The sequence below is a fragment of the Hoplias malabaricus genome, chromosome 1 (assembly GCF_029633855.1).
Source record: "Hoplias malabaricus isolate fHopMal1 chromosome 1, fHopMal1.hap1, whole genome shotgun sequence".
NCBI lineage: Eukaryota > Metazoa > Chordata > Actinopteri > Characiformes > Erythrinidae > Hoplias > Hoplias malabaricus.
The window spans coordinates 27,627,842-27,649,207 of record NC_089800.1 but is presented as its reverse complement, the minus strand read 5'-3'; the positions used below and the strand labels follow the sequence as shown (position 1 = coordinate 27,649,207).

At 37.6% G+C, this 21,366-nt stretch overlaps 2 protein-coding genes across 2 annotated transcripts; one reads left to right on the top strand and one right to left on the bottom strand.

Moving 5' to 3' along the window:
- The first annotated feature begins 1,573 nt into the window (after nucleotides 1–1,573).
- LOC136702692 (olfactory receptor 2AT4-like) lies at nucleotides 1,574–2,572 on the top strand. Its single transcript, XM_066677868.1, has one exon. The coding sequence runs from the start codon at nucleotides 1,574–1,576 to the stop codon at nucleotides 2,570–2,572; it is 999 nt and encodes a 332-aa protein (XP_066533965.1).
- A 1,088-nt stretch (nucleotides 2,573–3,660) lies between these two features.
- On the bottom strand, nucleotides 3,661–20,746 carry LOC136702601 (protocadherin Fat 4). Its single transcript, XM_066677773.1, has 14 exons — nucleotides 20,354–20,746; nucleotides 19,721–19,895; nucleotides 18,274–18,454; nucleotides 16,216–16,466; nucleotides 11,185–15,519; nucleotides 10,978–11,079; nucleotides 10,000–10,301; nucleotides 9,752–9,837; nucleotides 9,348–9,527; nucleotides 8,258–8,385; nucleotides 7,934–8,151; nucleotides 7,574–7,832; nucleotides 5,965–7,134; nucleotides 3,661–4,795 (listed from the first exon to the last, which is right to left on the bottom strand). Exons 1-14 carry the CDS (start codon nucleotides 20,606–20,608, stop codon nucleotides 4,572–4,574), a joined length of 7,866 nt encoding a protein of 2,621 aa, XP_066533870.1. The 5' UTR covers nucleotides 20,609–20,746; the 3' UTR covers nucleotides 3,661–4,571.
- Nucleotides 20,747–21,366: the final 620 nt, after the last annotated feature.

Here is a 21,366-nt window from a genome sequence, read left to right as displayed (position 1 = left end):
TTACATACAGAAACATGAAATTTTCCTTTAAAAAAAAGAGAACCTTTTTCAGAGAAGATTTTATCACAAATAACAAAGGGTGTGTTTCAGTATCTTCCACTCAGCTCTCTCTGACTCTTTTATACCTACAAGTAATCAGTGCTGGGGAGTAATGGAATACATGTAAAGGTGCTGAATTACACTGGTCACATATTTCCTACAAATCCTTCAAAAAAGACACTCAACACGTTTGCAGTTATGTTAGTTGCCTGCACACTCGAGGTCATGGAGCTGCCACTGCTACTAGGTTACTGTATTTTTACATCTATGCAAGAAAAACAAGAAAAATAGTTTTCTTCTAAAGAAGCATCTTGAAGTAATGTATTTTTTTGGTCTGGCTAAAATACCTGCCTTTAAATGAGAGTGCAAACACATGGTTAAACACAATGCAGAGTACAGCAACAAGTAATTTCACTTATATTAACTGTCAGGAATTGTGAGGAAAATATTATTTTATTATATACTTTTTTAAACTCTTTACCACAATAATTCAAATATATGTTAGATGTCTTTTAATAGTCTGAATAAACAATTGAAAAGATAAGCAATCAATCAATTTGTTGCATCAGTCTCTCTAAAACTTGTCTTAAAAAGAAATTAAAAATAAAATGTAAATTAAAATAAATAGTAAAATATAAGTAAATCAAACACCAAAATTGAAAAGAAAATATAGAAGAAATAAAAAAGAAGACAGCTAATCAGAGTCCTGAGTATTATTTGCTCAACATTTCATGCTCTCTGTTATTTTTATCTTTTGAATTACTTGTATAATTGACAAAAAATATTTTGTTGTTGTTGTTGTTGTATTTTCTGTTTCATATTTAAAAAGTGATGTCATACAAATGAAGAAATTAATGTATATTTTATAAAATAGTCCTGCTATTACAATGCTGTCCTGCTAATACAATGCTGTTGCACACACTGTTAATATATTAAGTTGTTTTGTCCCCTGAAAATAAGATTTAAAAAGCTATTTATCTGAGCAGTAAGAGTTTATTTGCTCAAAAAACAAATGAAAAACCCCACATTCTGTCTGAAGATTAAGTCCCTCTGTAAGTCGCTCTGGATATGAGCAACTGCTAAATGATGTAAATTTAAATGTAAGTAGAACATCTGGAATCTTTGTTCATCACACTCACAACACATCTGCTTTTTAGAGATCTTTACAAAAAAATATTGTATATAAGTTGCAAGATTTTCATGTTTTATTTGAAATCTCTAAGGCAATGTTCAGTGGTGAACATTATTTGTTACGTCAAACAATATTCAAAGTCTCAACAGTCAGGGTTTATAAACTCTAGCTAAATCAGTTCTACACCCACAGTCCCTTGACTATGACAACAGTGTCACAAAAACACAAATTAAATCAAAGTATGTTTTCTGCTCAGATTTTAAAAAGAATTGTTAAAGTAATATTGTAATGTGTATTTAGTAATTGGTATGATTGTTGCATTGAAATGAGTATTAATCTGGAACTATTCTGATATTTGTGTTTGCATGTAGAACTTGAAGTCTTTTCTTGCTTTTGTTTTAGATGGTGTCTGATAATACTATAACCTTAACAAACAGCACAACCAACATCCCTGAGTTTCTCCTCCAAGGATTCCCCGGACTTCCTGAACAGTATTACGTGCTGCTAGGAACTTTTTTCTTTCTGATTTACCTGGTTTTGGCTATCGGTAACATATTCATCATTGTGTTTGTGGCATATGAGAAAAGTCTTCAAAAGCCAACATACATTATTTTTTGTAATCTGGCAGTAGCTGATTTTGGGTTTGGGACTACAACTCTTCCCAGAATCATTTCTAAGTATTGGATGTCAGACAAGAAAATGTCATTCAATGCTTGTTTTACCCAGATGTATTTTGTTCATTTCTTAGGAGCCACCACCTCATTTCTTTTGGCATTAATGGCTTTGGATCGATTCATTGCCATATGCAACCCTCTGAGATATACAGCCTTGATTAAGAACTCCACTATTGCAGTTCTCTGCTCTGTGGTTTGGATAGCAAACCTTCTCCAACTCAGTGCGATTACTGCTCAGGCTCTTAGCGTCACTTACTGTGGCCCAAATCTCATCATTCAATGCTACTGTGACCACTTTTCAGTAACCAAGCTGGCATGTGCAGACATATCAGCTATAAAAACTACTAGCTTTGTTGTCGCTCTTTTGGTTCTGTGGGGTCCGTTAATATTCATCATATTTTCTTACGTATCAATTATTATTTCAGTCATGAAAATATCAAGTAAAGAAGGTCGATATAAAACCTTTTCAACGTGTACTCCACAGCTGTTTATAATCTGCCTGTACTATCTGCCCAGGACTTTTATCTATTTGTCAAATACATTTGGTCTGGCTTTGGGAACTGACACAAGGATTATGCTGACAATGATGCATAGTTTATTCCCTGCTCTTATTAATCCATTCATTTACTGCTTTAGGACCAAAGAAATTAAAGAAACACTAATGAAAAAAATAAAGCAGGGACAAGTGAGAGTAGATGGAAAAAAGTCTTTTGTTCAAGGTAAATGATATATCAGATGTGATGTTGAGAATTACTCCCTTTTTAGTTCTAAATACTGGTTTTGTTGTAAATAACTCATTGTTTGTCAAACTTTAGCATTAAAAAATGTGTTGTCTTTTAAATATATGTAAATCTGTACATGTTATGTCCTATTAATGTGTTATGGGTCTATTAACCTGTGCAGTAAGTGATAGATTATTAAACAAAAGGAAGAATAAGTGTTAAAATTTTAAATCCTGAATGCTGGGACCTGCCTAAAACATTATTGTTTTACAATAAATTCAATGAGAAAGTCTTTATCTTTCTCAATTAGCAGAGGTTGAGCTTATATGTTTTTGTCCTCCATTATTTATAAGAACAGGTGTATTGTGTGATATAAATAACATCAAACAGTTTGATAGTCAACTGCCCTGTAAAAATCATTATTTTAATGTAAAAATTTTGTTTCTGAAACATCCTGGATTACAACATTACAAGGTAACAACCTCTTTTAAGAACACACTTCTGAACATTTTAACGACACACTTACTGCATGTTTGTTGAAGTTAAAAGTTCAACATGGTAAACAAAAAAATGTGTGCTAATATTTTAGGCAGGTCTCTGAAGCATTCAGTATTTACACAGTTAATACATAAAATACTTGTTGTTTATTATTCTATCACTTACATAGTTTAATTCACCCAGCAGTTAATACTTCCCCGCAGGCAGATATGGCATGTTGCACTTGTTGTTTATTTAATGTTTTATGTGAAGTGAAAGATATCATTAGATATCTACCTGAATTATGAATGTTTTCATTGGTTGGAAATTAAGCTGATTCTTCTGATATTAAGATAATTCTTAGAGATTTAGGATATAATATTAAGACTAATATTTACATATATTTAAATAAATAACATATATAATCATTATAATATGACCATTTTGTATATAAAAAACTAAATAAATTTGATTCATGATTCAATATTTGTTTCAGTTAATTCTCTGTCATTTTTATTATTTTGTTCAAATATATGCATGTGTATCACAAAAATTTCAAATTTTCATTCTTGTACATGCTGAAATACCATTGTAAACCTATAGAAACCGGACAAATGTGTTAAAAGTAGCACTAAAAACTGTAGTGAATGGGAGTGTGGATTTGGAGTGGATTGTGTTAATAAATAATATAGTAAAATATATAATATAATGTACAGAGTTATTAATTGTAGATACTGAATCCCTGCCTTCTACTTTAGTTGAGTGTTTAGATCAGTGTTTTAAAGTGTATTATTGTTCTTAAATACCTTTTTCTGCAATCTGTAATTTGAGCAATAAGAACGATGTCTTTATATCAGAATCAGAAACAGAATTACCTTATTGGACACCGTGTATTCATGTATTCATACGTGTCTGACTGAAATTTGAGCACAGCCAGATTTTATTAGCAGGTATCATGGCAAGTTCCATTGGCAAATATTTGTCCTTGGTTTGGATGTTATGTACATGGTGAAAAAAAGGGATGGTAAATACCCCATAATAAAAATCAGGACCTAAATCTCTTGCATAATAATTCTGAGAAAAATAGACGTTATAACCTCATAATTGAGAGAAGTTGCAGTCCTGTGAACTATTCCTTTTACCGTTAAAACCTAACACATGAAACTACAACTCAGTATTGGGAAAAATGCCATTTACTATCAGAGCATTACCAACAGATGGCAATATAAAACTATCAATCACAATAAAAACAACTTTTTCCTAATCGTTCTTCCTTGTCCAAAAATGTAATGATTACTCCTTTCTTGATGCTCTCATAGGAAATGTGGATGGGCACAAATTTCAACCAAATACAAACACAATACCCATTCTGTGTCTTCTTTATGTAATCTTCCCATGTAAACTACAAAACAGAAAAGTACTTGAAAACAACACAATGACAAAATATAGTATTTAAATTAACTTTTATGATAGTGCATCGTTTGGTTGCAAAAGGACTTATAGTTTTGAACTACACTAAAGGTATATTTAAATAATCTGCTCTTCATCGCTGTTAATGTCAGAGTCATTTGTCTGAGTACCAGGCAAATTCGCAATGTCTTCAAAAACGTCTGAGTAGATAGTGAAATGGATCCGTTGATTTAAGAGGCTCTCCCACTGCTGTACAACGCCAGAGGTGGCTGTTTCTGAGGGGGTCTGGATGTCTCTGAAAGGTGAAGGAACAGCTAATACCAGCTGTCCTCTGGACACGTCTAAAATACAGAAGAAAAAAAAAAACACCACATTCCAGTGCCTCCACAATCAACAAACACAAAAAGGCATTTCTAAATGAGTGGCTGAGTTGTAAATATTGTAACACTCATTAAGGGTAGCATTCATAAGGCTGTTGGGTTCAAAACCCCCTCGGGCCACTGTTGTTGCAGAAATGCTGGGTGTGAGTAATTGTATGATTGTGTGAGTAACTGTCAGTGTGTGATGCCCTGCAATGGACTGGTGCCTCTTCCTGGGTATGTGCCTAAAGAGTCCAGGTATGGTCTGGAACCACCTCAACCCTGAACAGGATAAAGTGGTTATGGCAGATGAATGAGTGAATGAATAAGCACTTTATTCAACAATAATTGAAATTGGAGTTGAAACCACACTCAAACTTACACTTAAAATGAATGCTTGCTGAAATAAGCTTCCATGAATAGTTATAAGTTTGCTATGCACATTTTTGTGTTTTCCTTACACATCTGACCTCTATCATGAGAAGCTAATGCGCTTGTCAAAGAGTAAAACTTCACTTCATAATAATCATAATTTGCATATATATTATTTGAAAGACTCTCTTAAAATATCATGTTACACATGTAGATAAATGTGGCTTTAAAAAAACATCTATGATTGTGGGTAAACAGTTCTCTCTGGATGTTTACATTCAGAAGCAAAGAATCTTTTAAGGTGTTTAAAGGGGAAAAATGACTGTTGTGTGTACTTAAGTTGAACTTATCTGTAAGTTTTTATTCACTATTTGAATTACCACTGAGACTCATTTGTAAATGGAATTGTTTAGTATTGTAGCACTTTTGGTAAAACAATTAGCCGTCTCCCGAATTTGGAGACATTTCCACCTTAAGTCATCCAAAACCCAAAGCCTACTATAACGGACCAAGACCAAGTTTGTTTTTTTACTCCTTTAAAGACACTTGGGCTTCATAAAACTATTCAACCACTTTCAAGCACTCAAACATACTGAAGAGCTAGCGGAAAGTGATCTTCTGAATTTTATAAAAAGTTTTTTTTTAATACAGTTGTAAATGTTGCATTTAAGAGTTTTCCAAGTTATAACCTTGGGTGCTTAATTGTAAAGGGACTCAGTCTTCTGCACTTGAGCCCACAATATTCACCACTACACTGCTCCAAATCCACCTGACCTTACCTTCAGTTGCAGGTCCATGCCCTTTGTCCTGTGCACAGATAAAGCAGAGCTCCCTGTCACAATCATACTCGGAGCAGGTAAACGAGCTGTGACTCTCACTCTCTGACGAGCTCTCGCCTCCATGTGTGGAAGTAAATAATCTGACTGTGTTTTCTGAAGGTCCAGTGCAGGCTTGGGAGGTACCAATTGTTTGATGCAGCCTCTTAACCTCATCTTCGGTGAGAAAATGAGGAGGATCAGCCAGTTTGGGGCTGAGCTGTTTCTTAGAGCGAAAACAAGTTTGATGGGCCCTGCACTGATTATCCAAATTGCCACCAGAACATCTCTTGACATGGAGTCTACAGTGCTTGAGAGCAGAGGATTCAGCCAAGGTTTGTAGCTGTGGCTTTGCAGGTTCTTTGTATTTGGAGTCACAAATGGATGAAGAAAACTGGGGGCTCACTCCACTTTTTGGAGATTTTCTTCCTTTCCCCCACTGCCTTAAGACAACACCACAACTGTCTTTATGCTCCACATTAGAACAGCACACAGTATATGTACTGTCAACCTCATAGTACTCCAGTTCACTTCCTCTAATCCCTGTTAGACCACCTTCACTATAGCTTTCAGCCCCCCTCATCTGTTCCCCAGGCACTATCAGATCCGGCTGCTTGCTGTTTTCTTTGGAAATGTCCTGAAGACCACCATCTCCATGGTCCAGACTGAATGCCACATTGTCCATCCCACACTGTTTAATGGGCTTTGCATTGCATGTCTGAGTCCTCTGCTTCACACACCCAAGTTTCATCTGCCTCCTCAGAACTAAGCAAAGGATAACTGCCAGTAGAATAATGGTTAAAGGAATCACAACAGTAAGAATCCACAAGGGTGTGCTTTTCTCAGCCTGCAGACAAGCGTCAGATGAGCACGTCCCACACGAAGAAGCTGAGGTGTTGTGCAGGCAGACACACCAGCCGTCCTCTGAGTTTGACAAAATACAATCACCACTACTTAAACAAGATGGAGCTGGACAGGATTCCTTAAAGCAAGAGGTCAGGACACACTCCTCTGCAGATGTACAGTCATTCTGGAAGAGTGATGGACTGGGTTTGGCCTCAACCATCTCACTATGACCACTGAAGGGTAAGATAAATTCATTGAGTTTGATGTACTCCACACATCCTACAAATCCTGAAAAACAAACATAGGTGAAGGCACTAAGACAAATTGCAAGGCCATTAAATGTATTTGAGTAATTAAAAAAAAAATAAGGCCTAAAGGCTTAAGGGCATGGGATTGGTCTCCACTTTGACCTCCTGGACCCACGCGAAAACATGGGGATGAGGGGAGTGAAGGAATAGTACCTAATTTCCACAGTTGAAATGTGCTTGAGCAAATCACCTATCACCCAGCTGCTCCTGGGGCACTATTGCCAGCTGAACACTGCTCCAGTTATGTGTGTGTGTTTATGTGCATATAACATTTCTCTGGAATATGTGCGTATTTGTTCACTCCTTCATACAAGGAAATCGATAAAATTGATTATTATGAAATTACTGTGAAAGTAAGTTTGTAGCCCGAGAAACGGCCTAAAAACCCATAAAATGTCATATCAACCTACACCACTAACCTAAATGATGACCCCCTAAGTCTAATGGAGGAGACGACCCAAGCATCATCATCTCTATTATGAAAGTAATTTGACCAATAATGCTGTGGCTGATATCGACAGCAGGCCGTTCATCCAGGAGCAGAACTGTCCTTTGTCCATGTCTGCGCAGATGAAGGATATGCCAATGTCCATCTGAAACTTTTCTCTCCACCCCGAGCTCCCACTGCTGTCCAGATGTGCCATTTGTGAATATGCACAAAGGTTTCCCATCAGAAATCTAAAAGAGAAAGACCTCTTTCAGCATCAAAGTTAACATTTGTACTTCAACACAAAGATAGCAATTATAGAAAAGATAGTGTGTGTTTGTGTTCACCTTACCTCAAGTTTTAAGGAAACTGTTTTGCTCCAACAAAAAAATAGAACACAGTCCTTTGTGATTGTCCTAAACTTAATCTCCAAGCTGATGAACCCTTGAAAGGCAAAATCATTTCCATCGAGGAGGACTTGAAGCAGTTGGCTCCTGATGTAGCTTTCCTTCACCAAAAACTCAATATAGGTCCCTTCACTAAGAAAGAGTGCATGATCTTCAGAGATGTCTATTAAATACAAAGATGCTTTTTGTTAATTTATTGGAAAGGATTTTATATTGCTGTATGTTGGTATATAATGGTTAGATCAGACAAAAATTAGTGTTGGCATTACAGTTGGCACAGGTAGCTCCAGTAAAATTCTCAGCACACTGACAATAGTGATAAGACCAGAGATCTTTGCAAAATCCTCCATTTAGGCATTTAGTAATACTGCAGGGTGCAATATCTGCTCGTGGACATCTATAAAAAAATGAGCAGAAAAGACACAACATCATAATTTTTCTTAAGCAACTACAAGTGATTTGTATGAATTTGGTAACAATAATTTCTCTATACTAAAGTACATAAAACGCATTTCCAGTTACTCTCATAGATTTATGATGTTTTTTGTGCTATTAGTGGTTAGATTTTTAGTTTTGTTAGGACTAGGCAGCATATCAGTAGTGAGTGTGCTTTAGCCAGTGTGAAATTTTTGATACTAGTCCTGGATTGGCATACATTTTTAGAAGGGCATATGGGTTTAATGTCAGCGGTCCTTATGTCAGTCTTCAAGAAAAGATGTCACGCCCTGTCCTGTGTCTGTGCCTGTGTTGCTGTTGTTGTTGTCTCCGCCCTAGTCCCACCTTCGCTCCACCCTCTAGTCAGTGTCTCCATCTGTGTCCCCTTTGTAATCCTGCCCCCTCGTTATCTGTTTCAGGTGTTCTTGTGTGTATTTACGTTCCTTTGTGTTTGCACTTCTTGGTTGGATGTTTCCCTTACTTTGCCTGTTTGGTTGGATGTTTCCCTTGCTTTGCCTGTTTGGTTGGTCTGTTTCTCTCGTGCCTGTTTCTCCTTCCTTTCGTGTGCTTCTTTGGTCTGTTTGGTTCTTCTTACTATTGTTCTACTCAATGTGCTTTGTGTGTTCATCCGGTTTGTCTCTCTCTCTCTCTCTCTCTCTCTCTCTAGTCTATAAGTGTCCTTAATCTGTTAGTACCTTTGTCCTCCGTTGTCAGTCCTAGGTCTCTCTATGTATATATCTCAGTCTAGGTCTCTTATGTGTTTCATTATGTGTTCTAAATAAAGGGCTGTGCTATAGTGTTTGTGTCTGCCTCCGTCAGTCTGCCTGGTCCTGGCAACAGAATTGAATTTTTGCTCAATTCTAGCTCCTAACACACCGTTTGAGAAGACTAACAATTTTATTTGTGCTTTGAAATAAAACTTACCTATCAAGAATCTTGTTGGATGCCAGGGCTTTGGAAGTATCAAGCAGGACATTGTTTACTTTTATATTTCTCATGCATCCAACAAACTCATGAGTCCTGACTTGTGATGGTCTCAATACAATGACATCAATGGCCTTCACTCCTCCAATTGTCAGGTTATTGGTCCTAACATCTAAGGTTCTGTAAGCAAAGATGGCACATTTTCATAGGCTCATGTACAACTAGTATAAGGATTAAATAATAAAGCATGTGAGAGTGAGGGGGAAAAAAAGACAGGAAAAGGGTATGGTTTAATAACCTACTACATGCTGCATCTGGACCATCTGAACTACTTTCTATTAAAATGAAGATTCAGCAAAACCTACCTTTGGTATGGGGCATAAGCGATAATAACAAAGTCCTACCTGAAGCTTCCAATGCCTTCATGTTTTGAGAAACAAAAGTCCTTGGGCCCATCATCAGAGCAGCTGTCTACCTCTAAAGAGGCTATCTAACCAAACAAAGAATGCAGTACTTTACTTCTTAAAAGGCTGATATCAAATGTACTCCATCTTTATATCTCTTAAATAAACACAGCTCTGGTATTTGTCCAGATTTTAACAGCAGTTGTGGATGAAATATACTGTATGTGGTGCAAGGATAAAATGCCTACATTTCCAGTTCTTCTAACAGAAATATTGTGGAAGATCCCATCAGCCACTGGTTTTTCTGTTTCCAGCCTTGCCACCCCAGATCCAAGATTGTAAGAGAGACATAGCTTTCCATTTACAATCTCAAGTGCCAGAAACTCTGAAGTGGATGGGTCTCCAGGGTTATACAAAAGCAAAGAGTTCTGTTTCAAGGTTGCAAACTCCAATGAGATGAAGTTGTATCTGGGATCTAAAGGGGAGAACTCCATGTAGGACAGCTCTTCAAAGCCATAACTGTGCTCTTCACAGTTTACTCCAGTGACACCTGAAGATAAACAGGAAGATATTGGAAATGTATTTATATAAAGTAAATTAGCTGATGGCTTTCCACACAATTAAAGAGTCTTCAAAGATAGTTGAAGGTATTTAATTGAGGGTATGTAGTTGAAGGTATGTCTTAAATGATTTTAATGCTATTATTTATGTATTCTATATAAGTAGTAGGAGGAAATTAGATGTGTTCAGACTGATGAACAGATCTATTAAGTCCATAATAATTCAAGAAGTGTCTACAACATTGACAATGGCCATACTGCAAAATTACCAAAAAGCATGGTTGTATTTGTATTTGTAGCGAGAAGTTCATATTGAGGCAGATAACTGATCAATAATGTACTGTCAGTGATTTTGTAATCACTTCCTCCTGATCAGGGTCAAAATGGGTACCCAGAATCACTGGGGGCAAGGCAGGAACACACCCTGGACAGGATGCCAGTACATCGTATTTAACAAAGTACTTAAAAAAGATAATTGATGTGTCTAAAAGACTTCTTATATCTAGCTTACAGTATTTGAATCTACACTGTATAAGACATTTTTGAACTAAATAACAGCAATAATTAATATCACAAGTTATTCCAAAATGTAAACAGTAGTGTAAATTATATCACTCAACGGAAGTTATAAATAGGAGTCCTCTGTGTATTAATAGTGCATCTTACCAAATGGACAGTGACAAATGTATCCTGTTAAAATATTTGAGCAGCTGCCAAGTAGGCAAGGGGATGATGCACAATGGTCTACGATGAAGTCACAAAATCTTCCTGTGAGGAACATATAAAGTACAGCAATTTAACTCTCAACATGTTTGAAAAAAAATATCAATATTGTAATCCACTTAGAGAACTAGAGACAGTAATATTATTCACCTTCATACCCAGGTGTGCATTCGCAAAAGAAACCTCCTTGTATGTTCCAGCAGGTTCCACCATTGGAACACACCACTGTTTGACATTCATTATCAACAACTGCACATTGTAGCCCTGAGAATCCCTCTGTGCAGTGGCAGAGAAACCCTCCAGGGTTGTTGTAGCAGGTCCCTCCATTTTCGCAAGGATTCTCCAGACATTCGTCTATGTCAGATTCACACCTTGTTCCAGTAAAACCAGCAGGGCAGGAACAGTTAAACACTTCAGCATAATAGGGAGACACAAAAATGAGATGGGAACTTTCTAACACAGCAATGTCCTGACTGATGTGGATGTTTTTGTTGCAGATGGCATCATTCTGGCATGGCCTGAGTGAGCAAGGGTCACTGGTGATTTGAGATATAGTCACATTACTCTGTGCCTCGAGTACTTTCCTGTGCATACTGGAAATACCACTTGCAACTTCTCCAGTCAGATACTGTCCATTATAGCTCTTGACCGCTGCCAGGAGGAGCATCTTGTCCTCTTGAAGTTTCATCCCGAACACATGAGTTTTAGATGCTTGTAGATTGAAAAGGCTATCCAGAGCTTTGACAAACTTCAGATACTTCATCGACAAAAAGTCCTCAAGTGTAGACAAGGATATGTAGAACAGGACACAACTGTCCAAAGACAAATTGGTAAAACCTTTATAACTTACATAGATGCTGTTGTTCAGAGATGGGTGGAGCTGGTCACTAGCTTCCACAGTGATGTTGTATGTTGCTTCTCCTTGAAATGGAGAGGACCAAAGGTCACATTTCCCAAAAGGAAAACTAAACATTCTCATAGGTCCACTTCGTAGACTGCAACTGAACACATCCGATTCATCTAGATCATCTGGGCTTACGTTTCCAATTACTCCTCCTGGGAAGGAATTGCCATAATATTTAACCAAAATATTAATATTTCTTTGAACTGGTGGATTGTCATTTTCATCCAAAACTTTAACATGAAACATAGTAGTTGAGGACATAGGAGGGGAACCTGCATCTTGGATTACCACATGCAGACTGAAAAACGCATTCTGTTCACGGTCTATTGGTCTTGAAGTGAAGAGAATACCATTAGATGTGAGAGTAAAACTATTTCCCATCGCAGGCATCATCAGCCAGTAGATGAATGGGCCTTGGTTTGGAGGGAGGTCATCATCTGTTGCTGTAAATGTGGCCACTAAAGTGCCATGTGGCTGGTTTTCCCTGACAAATCCTTCAGTAGATGTGAGTCTAGGAGCATTATCATTGATGTCAGTGATGGCTACAACCACAGTTGTGCTGCCTGTTACAGGAGGTGAACCCTCATCAATAGCAACCACTGTGAGGTTATAAAGTGACCACAGCTCTCTGTCCAGCTGATTATAAACTGCAATAATCCCATTAACAGGATCAATACTGAAGGAGTTGTTATCATTTCCACTCTCTATGCCATAAGAAAACCTGCTCCATTTCAACACCACATCCTGGTCCAAAGCACTCACTTTGAATATCGAGGTCCCAACTGAGGTATCCTCACGTACGGTCACTGCATAGAGGGAAGATTCAAATTCTGGAGGATCATTTTCATCAACTACATGTACGTGAATTAGCGCCTCATCAATGTTGAATCCAGTAATGCTTCCTCGATTCTTGGCAAGTATACGGAGAACAGCATGATTCTGCCCCCTGTTCTTCAGATCCTTGGAGGTGTATATTTTTCCACTGCGTTCATCCACTACAAAAGCTGTCTTTTTACTCTGACCAAAAAGTAAATATATAACCTGACCATTAAGCCCCAGATCATAATCAATGGCCTGTACATGTCCAATTTCAGTGTGTAGAGGCACTGTCTCAGGCACAGAGAAATTGTAAAGATGCTTCTGAAAAGTAGGTATGTATTCATTGACATCAGTAACTTGAATGTGAACATGAGCTATATCATATAAATAGTAATTATCTTTGTTAGTGACCTTGATGGCAAGTTCAAAACTCTGCTGCTGCTCAAAATCAAATATCTCCAGAGTAGTTATAGTGCCATTTCTGGGATCCAAAGAGAAGAATTCAGTGTGTCCTGACAACAGTGAATATGTTATCTGAGCATGACTCCCAGAGTCTTTGTCTGTAGCTTCCACCTGAATCACTGATGATCCAATGGCAGAGTTTTCAGGGATCCATGTTGTGTACTCTGGGGAGGTGAAGACTGGTGGATTGTCATTGACATCTGTAACATTAATTGTCACATTTATTCTCCCAGTCTTAGAGAACCATCCTCCATCCTTGGCTATGATAATAACATGATGAGACTCTACCTTCTCAAAGTCAAGGTTTTTAACCAGCTTGATTAGTCCTGAAAGAAGCCCCACTGAAAACAATCCTTCTTCACTATTGTCTTCAATAGAGTAAGAAACAAATCCATTTACTCCATCATCTTCATCTTTAGCCTGAACTTTCCCAATAACTGAACCCTGTGGTAGGTCTTCAGGGACTGAAAATGACACATGATTTTCTGAAAAATATGGGGTGTGCAGATTTTCCATTGTCACTTGAAACTTGATGTCAGTTTGGGATGAAAGTGGTGGTAAACCTTTGTCTCTTGCTGTAACTACAAGAGTTAAGTAAGTACTGAAGCTTTGCCTTAATGATCTATCCAGTCTTACCCTTCCACTGTAAAGGTCTATCCCAAAGTAACGTGATGCATTGCCTCCACTGATGATGTACTCAACACTGTTAATTTTGTCCGGAAAGTCTTGGTCTACTGCTTTTAAAAAGAGAACATCAGTTTCTTCAGGCAAGTTAAAAGGGATTGACAGAATTGCTGTGAAGGGCATAAAAGATGGTGGAAAATAATTGTACTGAACAAATGTCACTGTGGCAGTGACTGAGGTGTTCAAAGGGACAATGCCACAGTCAATGGCTATAACAGTGATATTAAAGCTTTGAGGCTCTGACTCAATAAGAGTGATGGGTTGTTTTGTTAAAATGTCTCCTGTGGATGCATTAATAATGAAATTTTCACATGGTGGGTTTATAAAGTAGAGGATTTGAGCATTTTGTCCAATGTCCATATCATTAGCAGTAACCTGTAAGAGGAAAATTTCTGGGGCTTTTGTCTCAGGTATGGTGACAAAGTAGCTAGACTGAGAAAACACTGGTGGGTTATCATTGATGTCTGTGATGGTAATAGTGACATCTGTACTAATGCTCCAAGCTGAGTCATTGGCGATAACCCTCACTATATAGATGCTTTGATGTTCTCTGTCCAAATGGCCCACCAATATTATAGTTCCGCTGTTGTTATCAATACTGAAAGGAATCTGGCCATTGTGTTCTGGAATGCTATATGAAATAATAGCATTAGCACCAATGTCCTCATCTGTGGCGTTTATCTTAATGACTGGGGAACCAACAGGTGCATCCTCAGGAATCTCAGTAAAGAAAATCTCAGAGAAACGAGGTGCATGGTCATTTGTGTCCAGCACAAGTACAGTAACTACTGCAGTGGACGAATGACGATTGTCATCTTTATCTATGGCTTTAACAATAAGTTTATACTCTGTTATATCCTCTCTGTCTAAACGCATTGTCGTCCTAAGAGTGCCATGAATTTTGTCTATTGCAAACACACCATCATTGTTGCCAGACAAAATAATATATTCTACTTCTCCATATGCCTGTGAATCAGCATCAACAGCACGTACATCACACACCCAGCTTGCAGGCATGTTCTCAGACACCTCACATCTATACTTCTCCTGGGTGAATACAGGTGGGTTATCGTTCACATCACTGACATTCAAATGAATTTCAGCATAAGTGGAAAACGGTGGAAATCCTGAGTCTCTAGCTTCAATCAAAAGATGGAATTCCATACTTGTCTCAAAATCCAAAGACCCTTTCAGAATCATCTCCCCAGTTCGTTGGTCCAACTCAAAGACATCTCCAGTGTTCCCAGATGCTAAGTAGAAAGAAACATGTTCCCTTCTGTATGTCTCTGCAGTTGCAAATGCCACCATAGCTCCAGGAGCCGTGTCCTCAGTAAGTGACTGCTTAAATACATGAACTGTAATACGAGGGAAATCCGAAGCATTCTGAAACCTCACTGTCAGGGTGGTGGAATCCATTTTGGTGTTATCTCCCTCGTCCTGCACTTGAACATTAACAGTGATGTCTCTGGTACTCCTGAGGTCCTCCTTAGTATATATGGTCCCCCTGGCTGAGCTGATTCTGAAGAGATGAGCATGTTGACCATGCAGAGAGAAGCTCAACTTTCCATTCTTCCCTTCATCTTCATCTTTGGCCATAACTGCACACACTATGGATCCTGCAAGATATGAAGTAGAATAGTCAACAACAAGGTGGATTGGAATATTATATACTAAATAAATGAGACCAAGCAACTAATAATCTTCCATTTCAATGTAGTATCACCGTTGGCTTGTTCAATCTAAGAACCTGTTAAAATGTCATTGTACAGCATTAATCAAAATGTTTTCCTCTGCATTCCTCTGCCTAGGGAGCAGTTGGGTGTTAGGTGTCTTGCTTGTAGACACAGCTGCCCCAGTATAGGGGGACAGACAGTTTTTCAGTGTGAGATTGCATAAAAAAAAAAAAAGGAAAAACATAGCCTAGCAAATAAGAAAACTGTTTTAGTCATTACTTTATTTCAAACAGAGGAAACCAAATAATGTCATTTCAGGCTTATGATGTGTTTACAAAAGAGAAAATTACAAAATTCACCTATGTTTATTAATTGCAAAGGTTTAAATATATGAACACAAAAATACATTAAGTACAAAGAAATATATATATATATATATATATATATATATATATATATAGTCACAACAAAGCCATCTCTAAAATGAGTTGTGTATTTAAAAAGTTATGTATTCCTACTGTAGCTAGGCATAGCCAAATCCTGGTCTTCCTTTATGGCTTCACTTAAAAAGCAAAGATTTTGCTTCAAAATACAAACAAAAGTGCAGTTCAGTTATTATGCCCTAAATTATTATCTCACCTTTGGCCAAGTCAGCAGGAACATTAGCCACATATGGTCCATAGAGAAACTGTGGTGAATGATCATTCACATCCCCAATCTTCACTAGTACTGTGGCAGAACTTGAGAGACTGTTTTGGCCATTTCCACCATGTGCAACTACAATGATATTGTAAAAGGCTACTGTCTCTCTGTCCAGGGTCCCAGAGATGAATAACTCCCCAGTTGTTTCATTGATGGAAAATGGAACATTGTCTCCTTCTACAGAATACCTTCATCAAAATGTAAAAAATTTGTTTAAGATGTGAAAAACATTTGGAAAATATTCAGTGACATTAGGCATTGCATTAGGACTGCATAAGACTAAAGTATACTGTATAATCACAGCAAAAACATGGGAAGCTATAGATCATTGTTTCTCTAACCTAAGCCCCAAGGACTGGACTGGAAAACAGTGAAACATTATAATTTTATTGCATGTTACAAACTGGATTCCAAAATAGTTGGGACACTAAACAAATTGTGAATAAAAACTGAATGCAATGATGTGGAGATTGCAATTGTCAATATTTTATTCGTAATAGAACATAGATGACAGATCAAAAGTTTAATCTGAGTAAATGTAACATTTTAAAGGAAAAATATGTTGATTCAAAATTTCACAGTGTCAACAAATCCCAAAAAAGTTGGGACAAGTAGCAATAAGTGGCTGGAAAAAGAAAATTGAGAATATAACGAACAACTGGAAGACCAATTAACACTAATTAGGTCAATTGACAACATGATTGGGTATAAAAAGAGCTTCTCAGAGTGTCAGTGTCTCTCTGAAGCCAAGATGGTAAGAGGATCACCAATTCCACCATTGTTGCGCAGAAAGATAGTGCAGCAATACCAGAATGGTGTTACCCAGTGTAAAATAGCAAAGACTTTTAAGTTATCATCATCAACCGTGCATAACATCATCAAAAGATTCAGAGATTCTGGAACAATTGCTGTGCGTAAGGGTCAAGGCCGTAAAACTCTACTGGATGCTCGTGATCTCCGGGCCCTTAAACGTCACTGCACCTCAAACAGGAATGCCACTGTCAAGGAAATAACAGAATGGGCTCAGGAATACTTCCAGAAAGCACTGTCAGTGAACGCAATCCACCGTGCCATCCGCCGTTGCCAGCTGAAACTCAAAGAGGAAGCCATTTCTAAACAAGCTCAGACGTTTGCACTGGGCCAGGGGTCTTTTAAAATGAAGTGTGGCAAAATGGAAGACTGTTCTGTGGTCAGATGAGTCACGATTTGAAGTTCTTTATGGAACACTGGGACGCCATGTCATCCGGACCAGAGAGGACAAGGATAATCCAAACTGTTATCAACGCTCCGTTCAGAAGCCTGCATCACTGATGGTATGGGGTTGCATGAGTGCTTGTGGCATGGGCAGCTTGAATGTCTGGAAAGGCACCATTAATGCAGATAACTATGTTCAGTTTTTAGAACAACATATGCTCCCATCTGGATGTCATCTCTTTCAGGGAAGACCCTGCATTTTTCAACAAGATAATGCCAGACCACATTCTGCTGCAATCACAACATCATGGTGACGTAGGAGAAGGATCCGGGTACTGAAATGGCCAGCCTGCAGTCTAGATCTTTCACCTATAGAGAACATTTGGCGCATCATATAGAGGAAGGTGCGACAAAGAAGGCCCAAGATGATTGAACAGTTAGAGGCCTGTATTAGACATGAATGGGAGAGCATTCCTATTTCTAAACTTGTGAAACTGGTCTACTCTGTCCCCAGACGTCTGTTGAGTGTTGTAAGAAGGGGGGATCAATCACAGTGGTAAAAAATGGCCTTGTCCCAACTTTTTGGGGATTTGTTGACGCCATGAAATTTTGAAACAACATATTTTTCCCTTAAAATGATACATTCTCTCAGTTTAAGTTTTGATCTGTGATTTGTGTTCTATTCTGAATAAAATATTAGATGTTGGCACCTCCACATCATTGCATTCAGTTTTTATTCACAATTTGTTTAGTGTCCCAACTATTTTGGAATCTGGTTTTTTACTTTAAGTTCACTCTTACCATATTTTTCCATTTACACCAACATCTTTGTCCATGGCAGTGAGTCTTACAACAATGGTTCCAAGGGGAGCATCTTCTGATATAAACGCTTTAATTTCATCTTCATCAAATTCAGGCCCATTGTCATTTACATCATCAACAATAACAACTATAGTTCCAGTTCCTGTGAGTGGTGTTAGACCTGGAATAAAAGATAACATCAACAGGATGTACATTAAGTACTAACTTCAGCTTCTACGGATACTACAACTGTACTGCAAGCACTGAAGAATGTGTACTAGTGCACTATGCTGACATAGCCTACTATTTAGTACAGTTGAGGGTTGAAAAGAAGTGATCTCTTGGAACGGATCTGGAGACCTCAAGCTAAAGTATAGTTGGTTTATTTATTTATTTTTATTGTTAGTTATTTTATTTTTCATTCATTCATGCATTGTCTGTAACCACATATCCAATACAGGGTTGCAGTATGCCTAGGATGACCAGACGTCCTCTTTTTCCCAGACATGTCCTCTTTTTTAGACTTAAAAATATGTTAAAATTTTTGTTTTTCTAGAGCTTACATAGAATTTGGAGAAGTGTTTTGTTCACAAACTAGTCCCACCCTCCCCTACTCCATTTGGGCGTGAGAAGGAGGCATGGTGAAGTAGCCTAAAATCTTCGGATTGAACGGTCTGACTGTAGAGCTACAATTATTGGTTGATAACCTTCTCTGTAAACATTTAATTTAAAGACGTGTCCTCTTTTTCACCATCTAAGATCTGGTCACCCTAAGTATGCCTGGAGCCTACCTAGAATCACTGGGCACAAAGAACACTTTCCTTTGCAGGGTGACACACACACAAACACACACACCCCACACCTAGGGACACTTTTGAGTAGCCTTTTTTTTTTTCAAAAAATTAATTTGAAAAACATTGTAAAAAACTGGTAACACTTTATTTTAACTCTAAACGACTACAAAATTTTGATGTAACCATGTCTTAAAAAGGTTATGGCCCATGTTATATGATATCACGTATTGAAAGACATAACATCTTGATGTGACCATTACTTTTAATCATCATATTTCATAATGTTTTAGTTATGAGTTATATTACAGAACACATACTATTAATAATAATTTGGTACCACTTTACTGAACCCTGCTCAATAAAATTGAAATAACCGTGTCAACATATTACCTCTGTCCAATTAACTTTACAGGAGAAGGAAAAGCCTTGTTAACTTTCAATGGTAAAAGATTTTATTCCAAGTCAGTTTGGAGCATGTCTATTGGTCCATTCATCTTGACATTTTATCACTGTCCACAGTGTGGAAAAAATGGAGATACATGTTTTTTTGTTTTGGGCAGTGAAGATATATATGTCATATATATATTATGTGACAAACTGCCAAGATTGTGTTATTATTTCATTAAGGAAGACTTTAAAAAGCTGTTCCTTACCTGAGTCAACTGCAATGATCTTTAATGTGTGGTGACTTTGTATCTCTCTGTCAAGATTTTGTAAAATCCAGAATGTCCCATTTGAATGGAGCAAAAATGACCCCTCTGTATTTCCAGACTCTATAAAGTATGTTAAAATACCATTTAATCCCACATCGTCATCAGTTGCTGATATCTGAAAAAGACATGCATGTAAATTATACAATCATTATATTATTTTTATTGCCAGACTTCAAAGCCCATTTGATACCATTGGCTAATTTTTTTATTTGATTTTCTCCTTTCACTCCATTTTATAATTTAGAAACTTTCTATGTTGGAATGTTTGTAGGCACATTTTATAATTAATGAGAAACTCTATTTTAAGGTGCACCCATTGTGAACGCAATTATTAAATTGTTCAAACAGTTTGTATAATCTCTACAGAAAATATAGTTTATAATCTCTATAGGAAATAGGGGAAGTTCTGGAGCAGCTGCACATGTGCATCAAGTCACCATGCTCAATATTAAGAGTCAGCAAGAGAGGTATACAATTACAAATAAATGTTTACATTCTCTGGAGTAATGGAGCATCATTTAATCATATGCATTGCTATATGCTTGAAAGAAACCTTTTTGAACAGATACCTACCTGGTGCATATTCTGAGATGGGTCTACTCCGTTTTCTAAAACATGTACTGTCAGTATTTCCTGGGAGAAGACAGGCACACAATCATTTATGTCCAGTATAGTGATGTTGATGGTGGCCGTGGATGACCTTTGAACATCTCCTTTGTCCACAGCAGTCACAGTGAGAGAATAGGAAGATATCTTCTCTCTGTCCACTTGGTCTATTACTGAGATAACACCTAACACTGAGTCTATGATGAAGCTACTCTCAGACATGTGATACCGGACCTCTCCATTGAACCCAATGTCCTGGTCGTGTGCTTGAACTTTGAGAAGACTCGTCCCACGAGGAGTATCCTCATATATAATGACATCGTAGGAGGTTTGTGAAAACACTGGATCGTGGTCATTGACATCCTCCACAAGCACTGTGAGGTTAATGGAGCTAGACAGCTGAGGAAAACCCTTATCTCTGGCTGTCAATTTTAGCATAATATTATCTACATGTTCTCTGTCCAGTGTCTTCTGTAGGTATATGACTCCAGTTGTGCGATTGATCCTGAAAGAGCCCCCTCCTGAGCTCTCCATACTATATACAATCTCACCATTGGATCCAGAATCTTCATCTACTGCTTGTATTTGTGCTACAACAGTCTGGACAGGCATATTCTCAGGACAGGTTACAGTACTGTCTGATATGAAAAGTGGAGCATTGTCATTAATGTCTTCAACGTGGACAGAAACACGTACAGTAGCCGTGAGACGCGTGTTTTCAGGTTGAGAACGATCACTGGCTTGAACTAAAAGACTGTACATTGAATTTCTCTCTCTGTCCAAACCTCTTTTCAGACACAAATGACCCTGTACATCCACTGAAAACTTGTCCTTATTGTCTCCTGCTATTACAGATACATCAAGATCTCCATTTATGCCTGCAATCAAGAGAAGAAATTGACAAAGAATTAAGATAATTTTTTGTTTGATATAGTATGTAAACCCTATCAAAGTATTTAAAAAATACTATGCATATATGG

Bases quoted from the DNA above. Each gene is read 5' to 3' on its own strand.
- LOC136702692 (XM_066677868.1), top strand. From the start codon at position 1,574: ATGGTGTCTGATAATACTATAACCTTAACAAACAGCACAACCAACATC.
- LOC136702601 (XM_066677773.1), bottom strand. From the start codon at position 20,608: ATGTCTGAGAGTAGCTTCATCATAGACTCAGTGTTAGGTGTTATCTCA. The intron at 10,302-10,977 runs GTAAGATGCACT...GTTTATCTTCAG, and splicing joins CATTTGTCACTGTCCATTTG to GTGTCACTGGAGTAAACTGT. The intron at 7,833-7,933 runs GTAAGGTGAACA...TTTCTCTTTTAG, and splicing joins CAGTTTCCTTAAAACTTGAG to ATTTCTGATGGGAAACCTTT.